The 13,479-nt window shown below is 39.2% G+C and overlaps 1 protein-coding gene across 14 annotated transcripts in view; it reads right to left on the bottom strand.

The window, feature by feature from the left end:
* The window catches only part of ITPR1 (inositol 1,4,5-trisphosphate receptor type 1), a 186,622-nt gene that overhangs the window by 104,705 nt on the left and 68,438 nt on the right, over window positions 1-13,479 (bottom strand). For all 14 annotated transcript variants that reach the window (XM_041118830.1, XM_030043337.1, XM_030043338.2 and 11 more), the window contains 12 exons: window positions 11,384-11,538; window positions 10,002-10,101; window positions 9,373-9,533; window positions 8,436-8,577; window positions 7,902-8,060; window positions 7,134-7,306; window positions 6,756-6,875; window positions 5,246-5,440; window positions 3,264-3,515; window positions 1,721-1,862; window positions 549-702; window positions 25-212 (listed from right to left, as the gene is read on the bottom strand). In XM_041118830.1, coding sequence (XP_040974764.1) covers window positions 25-212; window positions 549-702; window positions 1,721-1,862; window positions 3,264-3,515; window positions 5,246-5,440; window positions 6,756-6,875; window positions 7,134-7,306; window positions 7,902-8,060; window positions 8,436-8,577; window positions 9,373-9,533; window positions 10,002-10,101; window positions 11,384-11,538 — 1,941 coding nt within the window. The remainder of the gene's footprint in view (window positions 1-24; window positions 213-548; window positions 703-1,720; window positions 1,863-3,263; window positions 3,516-5,245; window positions 5,441-6,755; window positions 6,876-7,133; window positions 7,307-7,901; window positions 8,061-8,435; window positions 8,578-9,372; window positions 9,534-10,001; window positions 10,102-11,383; window positions 11,539-13,479) is intronic.

Genomic DNA, 13,479 nt, shown 5'->3' with positions numbered 1-13,479 from the left:
TACATTAATTTGCGTTGCTAGTACCTGAAGTATTTCGATGATCTTCAGCTTTGTGTCCATTACCAGGATGTCCTCTTTCTCTGGTTCACTCTGCTTGACGTTACCCTCAGGAGCAGCAGCAAGCGGAGTCATGGGCAAGAACCCACCGCCTCTGAGCACCACCTGGGTCATCAGCTCACCGACTCCGTGGATTGATCTCATCACATTGCTCCCTTCAGAGAGGTAGGTAAACAGGTAAGGTTATGATGGTGTGATGGGACTGCATTAATAGGACAAGGACCCTCCACTTCCTATGAAGAGAAATTGTCTCAACATCAAACAAAGCCAGTGGACACCTAAATCCCTGGAGCAGATGGAAGTCAACAGAAGCACTGCAGTACTTTCAGAACCCCCCTGCCCTCTCCCTCTTCCATTGTAGGCGTTACTCAACTTCACAACCAAGCCATGGACAGAAAGGAGTAGAAGATTTTGAACTCACATTGGCATTTTGAGATGAACTAGAAACTACTAAAGAACGATCTGTTCTGCCAATTATTTTTCAGCCTTACCTTTACTTTCCTCGCCTTTTGCCATCTTGGTAATAGGGAAGATGGTAGTGATGTGCACACAGTCTAATATAGCAAGGAGGATTTTGGTTAGTCTGAGGAGGTCACAGAAGTTGTAGAAACCAAAATATATCAGATTCCTGGCTAAGTTAACAACCTACCAAAATAACAATAAAAAGCCTGATTAATACTAAACATTTTGCTATCACAATCAAGTTGTCTTAACATAGTGAAACGATCAAGAACCTAGCTGTGAGTCGTATTCTTATCATAATACCTTGTAATTCCGTAAGACTGTATAGTTCTACATTTTATCAAGTTCTACTTGCCTACAAATACTGCAATGCCTGGAGTAACAGTCTGTACCTGCAATTAATATTCTATAACTACAAAATCATACCATATTTGTCTCACTATAGAAAAGATAAGATAGGTCAAGACTAGAGGGAATGCACAGATGCTTTTTATGGTTTTGTCTTACAAAAAAAAATTCTTAAAAAATCACACATCTACAGCTTACTGCTACCAAGTTATAAAGTTTCCCCACAAGTCCTCCACATGCACTGCTTCAATTTCTACACATAATAATTTCACACATAGTGCAAATATTTAACATAGCCCCATTATCTGAAGTATATTCCTTCAAATGCTTTGGGGTTTTTTTTCCTATAGAAACATCACATCTTTTCTTAAATTAATCGTTATTTAGGAAATGCTACTGCATGGATTTGCTACATTTTATTTGCACAGACAGACTATTTTAATAGGTCAGTAAGTCACAGGACACTGTATTGCTCTCTTCGTGAGTAATACTGTAAGCTCTAGAGACTATCTGTGCATGCAGACATAGTGTTTAGTTTTCGAGACTATTTATTCCAGTAAAGCTTGACCTTGCAATAACATTGAGAGCACAAAAAGTAAACAAGGCTGCTGCAAATCTAAGACATAAGCTCACATTCGTTAATTGTATTTCAAGAACTATCATTGCAAACTCACAAACTTCAGTGGGGTTGCTTGCACGAGGAGAAAGGACTACAGTGGAAAGGAGGAGCCTGCTGAGGCTCAGCAGTCACTAATTACTTGCCAATCTACCTGGTGTTGAAAAAAGTACCAACATTCCACAAAAAAAAAAAAAAAAAAAAAAAGAAAAGATAAAATCAGAACTGGATAACTACCTCAAAAGTGAGCTTATTTTTCTCTTTATCAGAGAAAGGGAACCTCTGACACACCACATCTCTTAAATATTCCTCTACAAATTCCATTGTTTGTGCAAATCTCTCCTTAATTTCATCTTTGGAAGTTCCACTGCTATCATAGCTGAAGAGGAAAAAAAAAACAAAACAAAAAACAAAACAAAACACAAAACTTAGCATGCAAATACACAGGGCTCTTTTCCCCCGACACAATTTTCATTGGTTTGTCAAAATCTAAGAAGTTAAAGGCTGTTAAATAATTTATCCAAACGAGGGAGTCAGGAAGCTGACACCATAATTTCCTGGCTTTTGCTGTTTTATCCGATATGCTCATTTTGCACTATTTAAAAATCTCTGAGGAAAACAAAAAAAGAGAATTTTGTCCCAATAAATAAAAGAAGAAACCCTTATTATTTTAGTGGAAACAATGACAAGCTAGGTACAGCATTAAGGAGAATGAATGTGGCCAAGAGATGCTGTGGATGCTATTTTTCCTCCAAATAAAAGCAATATATATGCAAAGTAGACATTAATTTTTCTTAATATAAATTCTAGGTTTGTTTCTCAACATGTGCAGAAAGCATTCGAAAAAAAGACAATTCCCACCACCTTCCACTAACTGCTTTTGTTTTCCTGTAACATCACATATCACTGTTTACCCTCTGCCAGACCTGAAGCCATTTTTTTTTCTATTTTGACATTTAAAGTTGAATATGATCTACTGTGTATCTCTCAGAAAAGAAAAACAGGCTAGCAAGGAGGGAAGGGAGGGAAAAACAAGAAACCACTAAACACCAGCACTAATACTGACAAGACTCAAATTCCTAACATTTAACACAAATTTTAAATGTTCATTTTCTCCAATTGAAAAAATTGAGTTCTGAACAGGTGAAGAACTACAAATTTTACATTATTTGTGCTATAAAGAGTTAACACAAGCCTACGGTCAAGAAATCATGTGTCCACTTGAGCTGTGGTTTTATACAGGTTTTTCACCACTGTATCACAGTACTTTCCATTGGCGGTTAAGGAACATGACTCTGTCTCCAGCACATTACTTGCTTCAGCATCTTCCCCCTTGTTTTTACTTTTGATTGTGTGAGTTACCGTATGGACAATCTGCCCTGAAGAGTCTATGCTCTAATCAAATAAGGCAGGAGGAAAAATTAAATTGTCCTCCTTTGCTTTCACTCCCCAGGGCTAGGTCACTCGTCACATCACCCAAATCAGACACAGACCATCACGGTGATCACTGCGTGTTTTGGAGACAAACCCCTACTGCCTCATAGCTTACACCATGCATACACAGAAAGGTTATTTTGTTCTCAGGAATGTTCTCTCCAGCAAACATTACAGGCAAATGAAACTACAGGGTTTGAATGTGTTATGGATTTTATTTTATTTTTTTATTATTTTTAAACAGAAACAGTATAAATAATGCATGGGTTTAGGATTGATCTGGTTTTGTTTTAAAAATCAAGAGTGATGTAATTTCCTTTCCCACACCATTCCAGCAAGTACTTACTCATCAATAGCAATTTCAGAAGGTATTTCAGACCACAGACGAGCATACTTCACTGGTGTTACTTGTTCTTGGGGGTCACGATCAACGTGCATATGAAGCATTAGCCGGCAAAAAGATGCTCTCAGATCATATGGCAAGTTTTCATCAGACATGCAACGGAGAATGAGGTCCACATCCAGCTGGCCAGATATTTCATTTATGGCTAAGTACTGCCGATCAAGGCACATTCTAGCAAAGAGGTTTAGTTGGTATCTTCAGGAGGAAAATAATACATAAACAAACAGCTTACATTTTAATTTCCTGAAACGTCCACTGGGTATAGTACTGATATGCTCTTACATGTATTAACAGAATGACTCTTATATTTTCCAGTAATATAGCTATACTTATTATGGAAAGAATAAAGTACTTATCAAACACTAGTAAAAGGTAACAGTGGAAAAATAGAATAAAAGGAGTCATCTTATTTCCCTAAGAGTTACATAGAATTAAGTAACGTTGTTTATGAAAGCTACAGAAGAATCCAAAGAACAGTTAAGGCAACTCAGCCTAAATCATGTAGAAGGCCAAACACTTACTACTGATGCTAAAGCCACAGTTGTTCACGGAGGCAACAATGTAAGTGGACTACAGAATCGTTAAAAATCAGGTATTTGATTAAACAGCTACCAAGCTCTGCTCCCTTCAGTCAAAGAATTGGTAGAGAAAAACTAAACTTAATTCCTAAGCTTTTCAGTCCATAAACTAAAAGCAAGCAACTGGCATTTAAGGCATGCGTATTAAGGACTGATAATTAGCCTCTAGTCATAAAGCACATGTCCAGCATTCATGAGCACTCATACAGGCTTGTGTTGAACACTGTCAACCGTGAGGTTTCCTAAAGAAATGAACATTTAATTGAAAGCAGACGCCTTTTCACTCTCAGCACTTCTCATGGAAATTTGACCAAACTGTATCCTAAACCCTTGTTTTAAGCATGTTCACGAGTCTATAATGTAGACTAAAAATAATTAACACTATCAATTCTACTTAAAAACAAGTGCAAGAAAATTATTTTGAAAGCAGATACAATGTTTAAAAATATATACAAGTGGTCTCCTTTTGAGCTCAGCCCTCCAATAGGCTCAAAACCCCCATGTATTAGGAAGTCTGCTGCAACAACCATTTCAATAGAAGAGATAAATGCAAAATAAGATAGCTAGTAAAAATAAAAAAATCTAGTTGTACTTTCTGCATCACCACAATTGAGTCTGTCAAACTACTCTCAGAAGTTTATAACCCAGACACAGGAATTTGGTCTGGGCTGAAACCTGATCTTACACTATGCCAAGAACTTGGTGTCTTGTCAAGTCATCTGGAAACATCGCTTCATGTTAGAAACTGCTAAAAGCATAGCTTAAGCTGTACAAAAGAGCACTGCACATTAATCAAACCAAACTTGTGGCATTTTCATAACTTCGCATTTTGTCCTGCTGAGAACTACAGGACCACTCAAGGCTTTGAGCTTAGAGAGAAATTTTGAAGGCAGGGAGAACAGCAGTGACTTCTTTAAAATCAAAAGCAAAGCCATCTGCACACTGAAATCCTGTTCTTCCTGTAAGCAGTTGTTCACCCCAACTACCATCCAAACACAGGTAACCTAAGCAGTTAACACACAGGCTCTCTTATAACACCCACTTATGAGGAAACCAAGCAGAAATACAGGCATTAAGTGCTGTGCAAATTCAATGCACTATAAGCCCCAACTATTTTTTTTTTTAAATCAGTTTAAACTTGATTATCCCAATAATTGGACTTCTCATCACAAATAACTTTGTGCTTTTAGCTGTCACTTCAAAGAGACTTCATTCTCACTCTGTAACAGCTATTTTGTCCACGAAACCAGTATCCTTTCTTCCAAACCAACTACAGCCTATATCCCAAAGACTTCCCCACTCAGCCTTGCTGAACTTTGCTAGCCGACTACTGCGCATGCTGTTAACCTGTAGTAGCTGAGTACGTCTCGATCTTCCTTCTGCCCTTCCTTAGCATCCTGAGCCAACTCTCTGATACTCTTACTGCGGATTTCCTTGTTACTGTCTCTCCAGAACAACCACACTTCTTCCTCATCTTCTCCAACTTCCAAGGCATTTTCTCCACTTGACACTTCTTCAAACTCAAATCGAGAGAGGACCAGCCTGCCAGAAGAAAGTTAGGTTAGGTTACAAACTGCCAAGATCCATGCAGATCTTTTAGAACATTTCTTTTAAGACACTTGCTAAAAAAGACATTTGCTAAAATGTACTGGTGATATAGAAGTAACTAATTTTATGATCTCACCTGCATTCAGAAAACAAATGTTATTGCTCAGCTCTATGAAGTAAAAGCAGAATATCTTACTCTTTCAGCAGTAGCATTTTACTACATAAAAACTTTGGGGTTTATTGTTAAAAGCATTAGGTTAGAATAAATTTAGATTATAAGCTTTCCGTTCAGCCTTAAAAAGACCAACATTTCAGCTCCATTCAACTGATGAAGATAGAAACAAGGAGGTTGAAGACATGACTAACTGGCTTTCAAAAACAACTTTATGGGAGAACCGATTCAAAGATTGTTTAACAGACTAGGAAAGGATTTGGTTAACAAAAATATCTAAAAATTGATTAGCTCTGTATCACATAAATGCCAAACGGATCAGAACTTCTTTCTGCTTACATGGCGAAATAACTAGAAACAAATCAGCTACTGAAACTAAAAAGGCTTTGGGGGCTTTTAGAAAAAAGATCACACATCTGAAAAAAAGACAAATTAAATACACAAGGATAAGAACAAATAAATGATATAGCAAGTTTAAGTGCTGGTCAAAATAAATATAGTCTTTATGAATTAATGAAGAGAATTATATGTGCAAGAATACTCTCATCCATTTGTGTTTTAAATACTACCTGACAAAGACCTGCTTCCCTTTTGCAGTATTTTGGTAATTATTACCTATGCCCTATTCCACATATCGAATAAACCCATCTTTATGAAGAACAATTGGGATTTGGTGCCTGCTCTGATGCTTCAGCAATGGCAGGGCAACGCTGAGAGCTGGAGACCACAATCCTAACCGCAGAGGGAGAAACGGCTGAGCAGAGATGCATCAGCTTCTGCTTTGCTGCAAGCTAAGCTCAGCGGGCACGCGCCCAAGAAGCGCTCACTCACTTCAGACAGCTTATGGAGGAAAGCCTGAAGCCCAGACGAGGATCAGGCCCACAGGACCCTGCACACCTTCCTGCAAAGTCTGTCTACTTTGATCAAACGTGAGATATCTGAAAGATTTCTCTGACTGCAGGACTGAGAATGCATATGGCAGACGTCTGCTGCCATCAATACCCATTTACTGTGTATTTGAAGAGGACCCTACACATACTTAACTGCTTTCTCTAGTCATGCCAGCAGTGCTCTCAGCTTTGATCACCTTCCTTCTGTTTCACACTAGGAAAACCATCTTTAAAGGCATTAACTTACTTAGTTTCAATGAGAATGTCTGCATTTGCTGGATTCAGCACGGCTTTACAAATCAACTCCTGTGTCACTGGAATAGACTTGTTCATGGAAACGCACAGATCTGAGAGGTAATCCAAAAACCTGTTGGAAAACGTGAGCCAAAATGATATCAATCCTTGTTGAGATCTAGACTGAAGCAATCTACATTTCAGAAAGAAAACATTCAGAACTCCATTTTAACATTGCAGAGCGAGACTGTTGCCCGAGGGGGAAGTTATGGTGAGTGCCAAAAAAGAAGTGAACTAGCTGTGCTTCTTACTAGCAAGTTGGCAGGTACAGAATTTTCTCAGAAGGCTGAGAGAAAAAGGGTAATCGTATACCCAAAAATGTAGATCTCACCTGGGCTCCCTATTTTTCCTCACGAGACTAACAAAAGTGTCAATCTCGGCAGCTGTGATGTGCTTCTCCAAGAGCTTGCGATTGTTATGAAGCAGTGCTGTGATAGTGTCCTCAGCCAAGACATCATAGCCAATTTGCTTCTGCATGAAGCCAAACTGCTTTGCAATGTATTCCTTCAAAACACAAGGGGAAGAAGGAAGGTGTTGCAATTAATTCTCAGATTTTAAGAAAGTGCTCAATAACAGAAAACAGTAAGATGTTTGTCAATGTCAACATCCCAAGAAGCAAACTGGATTAGATTCAAGTTGTTCTTCTTTTGAGAGAAAATAAGTGATGACAGATAACCTTAACACCTCCCTCCCTCCTGGGCTAGATACCACCAAGGCATTTATCCTTATCTCATACGAGTTTGTTTTTAATAAATGGCAACAAAAAATGAACAGCCTTAATTCACAGGTCAACTTTCAATGCAGCTTGTAGTAAATAAGGGTGAAAAAAGTCTTACGATTCACCTGAATTAGACAGTTAGAAATTCCATTGTTTTCTTTAAACTCCCCTTAGAACTGGTACTAATTACACTGCATATAGTCTCTGATAGAGATGAAAAATGCCAGACAGAGTAAAACTGAGCAATCTCAAAATCTCTTGCTGACTGTACAATCACAGCACAGCATAGCAGCGTTTAATTAATGGGATGCAGCTTTTGTATTTTTTTTGGAGCATGGGATCAATGTTAATGCCATTGAAAGCTACAGACATATTTCAAACCTGATTCTTTCTGTAATCCTGCTGTGAGTGTCTCAGCACTCTGTAGCAAAGCCGGCATATGTGTCTAAAAGGAGCATGACGCTGGTCTCCAAGCTCCTCCAAGCGCAACATCGGGCCATCACCACTGTCTGTAAATGGTGCTTGCAACAACTTGAAAATCTATAGATTTATTAAAAAACAAAAATAAAATCCCATGAGACACTGCCTTCACCTGACTAAAATTAGCGTAAAAGCACTGTGTCAGTGTCTTTGAATTTCTAAAATGTACATCAGAAATACACTATAGTTACCAAGTTTCCTGGCCATAGAGTAGCCTGGACAGAAGACATTGTTGATCATCTTTTTTCAACACCATAATCTGTAATTTTTTCTTCTAGCAATGGTATGCCTACAGTCCACTGCCAAGAGCCTGCTGAAAGCTAGAAACTCAAAGGATCTTTGGGTCCCAATAATTTGGCCAGGTTCTCTATTATTAGGTTGTCTTTTCTGACAACCTCTCTTTATAGGCAGATTTTAGAGAAAAATGCAGCCTACCTGCTTTAGAATATTCTGTTCTCTCATGAGTTTTTGCCGTTCTCTATTAGGTTTAGAAAATACCACTTCAAGGACATCTTGTCCAGAATTAGTTCCACCGGTAACAAAGTAGACCAAATCTTCCAACAATTTGGTAACAGATCTAGAGGAAAGCCAGAAATTGTTAATCCAAGACTACAAATTCTATCTGTTAAAAGAACAGTGTCAGTGTAAGTTTACATAGACTTCAAAATGCTAAGTGAAACAAGAACATCAATTAGAGACTGACTCAGATGCTGGATAAAGCACACAGGGTTGTACAGAACTTAAAATTAGGAACTTATGCTCCCTATTGCCATAGCCTTAGTGTCTAGTAGCTAAACCATAGCAGCAGTAAGACAACAGTATCACTTTAGGGCAACTATACGCTCGCCAAGTTCTATTTGGCAGTTCTTTAACTTACAAAAAAAAAAAAAAAAATCGGGTGATAATCTCTCCCAGGGCCAAATAAAAGACACTGGCTATAGAAGCACATGGGCCTTGGGTTTACCCAGTCAACTCTGTCCTGTTTTTGTGTGGCCACGTACTTTTCACGGATATTGTCAGAGGATTTGCAGTAAGTCATATGTTCAGTCTTCACAAGATGGATTATAAATTCCCACACTCAATTTGCAAAGCCCGACAAGAAAGGTATGCTGTGGATTATTCCTCCAAGTTCACAACAACAGTTCTCATGCTCTCATTTCACAGAGCGACAGGGAGGGCTTGACAGAATAGGCTTGAGAACCTCCACTATGGACATGTCAACAATAAAACCATCAACTTTTTTTGTTTGTTTAAATCTCATCAAGGCAGAAACAAAATCCCTCTTCTGAAGATAGCTAACATAGATAAAATTTTCAAACAGTTACTGAGTAAAGGAAACAACATTATCTGAACCAAATTCTTATTACCTTACCTTCTTTCATTCTGGGTTATTGTTCCCTTTTCCAATTTGCCAGCAATGGAACCTAAAACCTTACTTGCATCATTTGCAAAATCCAAGTCCCGAACCTCTGCAGGGGAAACTGGTACTATAGCAAAAGCTTCTTTGTCCTCTTTCACTGGAGAAGTACCAATCTGAAACCCAGAGAAGTTTTATCATCAAACCAAAAGGCAGAAAACAAAGTAGCGATTCACATACTCAGTGAAAATTACACAGAAGAAAAGCCACGCTCCACTTAGACGGTATGAGAATACTGATGAAGTCAAACTTTGAGAACAGGACCACTCTCTGCAAGCTCAAAGCTCTTCCTAAATCCAGAGAAACATCAGGTGAGATTGCAAAATGTTGCTGTAAACACTGGAAAAACATCCTCCTCGTGATGACTGTTGCACAATAGAAACTGAACAGAGTAACTACTAAACTACCATGAAAACCTAGACTTTAAGATAAAATATATCGTGCAGGCACCATTCATTACTGCTACACTGCTTGCTGTTTGACAAACCGAGCAGTCTCAAGGGACTGGAACTTCTCCTGCCAACACCACTTTTGTCAAAGTACAGGAATCAAAGGATGTGCTAACATAAAGTAACAGAACTTACTTTAAGCATCACAGGTTTCTCCTCTTCTTTATCAATAGGGATATTGGTACTATGAACCCAGGTGTTAGTGCAAAGGTGTCTAAGTCTGACATAAGAGTTCCTGAAAGTCAAAAGTTTCAAAGCATGAGTCAGTTTCCCAGACTGGAAATCCTCACATTGTTCGAACTGCAAGATGTTGGCAGGAACAAGTGGAAAAAAAAAGTGTCATCTTTACCCATGCTGCATACCATAACAGGAATAAGACTCTTCTTTCCTTATTTCATTCTATAAATTCACCTTAGGAAGCCTCCTTATATAATGAAATAGATTTTGCTGTAAAACAGAACTACATCTATATTTTGTTGCTTTAACTCAGCTGCTGCACAGTAACAAAGCCAGCCTCTTCAAGTCCTCACATTTCCACATGCTGTAGTGTACCTGAGCTGTCAGCTTCCTCCCTTACCTTTGTATTTTTCAGCCCATAACTCCCTGATATCTATTTTATATTTTCAAAACTGAGAATTTTTTTGCTCTTTGTATAGCTAGTCGATGTTGTACAAGCATCAAAGGTCCACGAAGATACCAGAACAGGAGACTAGTATGCAACAATCTTCTCTAGCAGAAGTCCTACGGGGACAGCAGTTCCCAGGCTGTTTTCTCAGGTATTTCTGGCCACAACACTGTTTTCCATGTACCAGCTCTTTGATAAAACATGTCAAGCCAGAGTCAGATGAGCATCTTAGTCTAGGATAAGAAACAGTCTCTCAGCTGCAGTACAACCTCCTCTCTCCACACAACCATGGCAGCCCAAAGGACAGAAGAGGCAGCCAGGATGGCTGCTTTTGGTGGCCATGTTAACTTCTGCTAACTTAAGAGTATCTGATGATTTAGAGAGTTGCTTAACTAGATAAAACAAACATGCTGTGCTTTCTTGGTGGGAACAGACACCAAAGAGCCTGCATGCAGACTGTGTATCTTTGAAGGGTACAACATCTTTTAAAGGAGTGGGAGGGAGGTACCATAGGAATAGTAAAGGACATGTAAACAAAAGAAAATGAAGTGCTAAATATTTGATGTTACATCCTAGCTAACATAATACAGACAGGTCACAGGAGTGGCTTGATAGGACACCCAAGGATTTTAGTCCCAGTTTGTTCACCAGCAAGGAAGTCACTTAATCTTAATTTTCCCATCTGTAAAATGGTTTTCTGCTACATATAACTCAATTCTAAAGTACTAAAGTGAAGCTTCAGGCACTCACTAAGTATTTCTATATTATTCTTGAGGAAGAACCTTAATTCCAGAGGATAAAACAAAAATACTGGGAGATAGCTCTACCTTAAAAACAAGAATCATCAAACTCCAAAGCAGAAAGTCAGTTCTAACAGTAGGCTTAGCTGTACCTGGGGACAAGGCTGTCTCCTCCTCGCAAGGTGGTAGGGTCCAACTCAAATATGGAGGAGATATCATTTCCTTCAGGCACAGACACCAGGGAGTATGCCATCTTCTCCTGAGCATTGCGCAAGCCTCTTCGGGAGGCATCCTGCTCAGGGTCCAGCTGTGGAAGAAGTCCCATCACACACAGTCAGACCAAGCCCTCCAGACCCACCCACCTCGTGTTAAGTAGACATGTCCTGTAATTTGCAGACTTAACTCTGAACCACTCCAAGTACCAGTTAAGACAGCTGGGCTTTAGGACACCAGTAAAACTGACAAGTAGCTGCTCTTGCCAACCATTTCTTCACTTTCCCTGGTGTTAATAACTTCTGAGTATTTCTGGATCACAAGCACAATAAATACTAGACCATAGAGGTTATGTCTTGCAGACAGTGCCAGAAGAGACTCAAAATCCCCCAGCCATACAGCCCACAGCACGCTGGGAACTCTGGCTAGTTTTAGATGACCACGTCTGCTAAGATCCCAACTCCTGACACTACTGGCTCTTGAAAAGTATTCTACATATTGCATTTATCACTCTAACAAAGTAATTATGTGAGCTGCAAATATAAAAATCAGCAACGCTATGTACCACCAATCTGGCTGGGAAATAATCAACTTCAGCAGCAAAAATGGGACTCGCATCTATCACAGACAAATGAAACCAAAAGATAATCAAGAAGTTAGATATCTTGCTGTTCACACTACAGCTTATGATGCACTCAAACACAATTATATGCTACGAAGGCCACGGCATCAGAAGTATCTTTATTTCCAAGGTGCTAGCAAATTACCAGCCTCCTTTAGCAAAGCAGAGATACCAACATCAACTGAATAAACCCCTGGATTTTCAGATGAAAGGACAACAGGGTAGGAAAGAAAGATAAACTGGGAAGAAGGAACAACAACTTCCTCTAAAACCTTTCCTAGGGAACTACCAGTTATCATTAGTCAATAAAAAAAGTTGCTAACTGTCTCACACAATGCACAAGACAGCTGTCCACGTATAAACTTCTAAATCCTAGATGCAATTTTCGAAGTGATCAAGCAACCAATTTATCAGCTTCTCTGTGATCATGGCACTAGTGGAAGGTAGGCACCCAAAGTAATCAGCACTCAAATACCTGTCTTTCAAAGTCCTGGTGTAAGGCATTGCAATCCTGAAACATATGGAAAAGGTATCTAATGTTGCCTATGCCTCAGGATACTCTGCAGTTAGCACATTTGTAGTCAATGAACCTGGCTGCAAAGTAGTGACATTTAAAGCCTGATATTGCACATGGGAACAGACAGTTAGCTGTATGGAACAGAAGTACACATTGGGAGCGTGCCTTCAAGAGAAGAAGCAACTGTACACTCAACAGAGTCCATCTGGAGGCTTTACACCGGGAGAAATTCGCTCACTTGGAATGAATTCTCCAAACTTCAGCTGTCTCCTTCATCCTCACAGTAAGGCAGCTGCTCTGTATTCACGATTTGTACTTCAGGAGACAACTGGTCAGTTATTGAAACTGTGGCAAAGCTGAAAATGAGTAGTAAATCAAAAAGTAGGAAATGGGACAATTTAGGGAGAACTAAAACTTCAACGCCAGAGTTGACAAAAGCACTCCCCTTTAATGTTGCAAGGGTACTAGCTAGCATCTCACCCATGCCCATTTAAACCCCATTCTTGTACAGCTCGCTGAGGTATAAGGAGAAAACAACAACAAAACACAGAGCTGTGCAAAGAAACCTGCCATCTTGCAGACAGCTCACATTTGGATCAAGTTGGAGTTGATAAAGTTGGATAAAGCAGCCTACACCATCCTGTCACTACTGAATGTTAAATGATGCAGTAATTTTGTGTCAGAAATGAATTATGTGCTCCTGATCCTATTCTTTATGATCTATTTTTGCCACCTAGTGGTAAAAAGACAGCAGGGAAAAATCAGTGCAACTCTGAAGCCAGTGCATTATCATTATTACTGCGCTTATCAGAAGGAGATATTAGCATATCACCAGTAGGATGTATGTCTACATAAAAGACCTCAACACCGATTAACTTTCAAAAAGTTAAACCAAC

The sequence above is a fragment of the Aquila chrysaetos genome, chromosome 20, assembly GCF_900496995.4.
Source record: "Aquila chrysaetos chrysaetos chromosome 20, bAquChr1.4, whole genome shotgun sequence".
NCBI lineage: Eukaryota > Metazoa > Chordata > Aves > Accipitriformes > Accipitridae > Aquila > Aquila chrysaetos.
The sequence above is the reverse complement of the archived record's forward strand: the minus strand, read 5'-3'. Positions and strand labels throughout refer to the sequence as shown.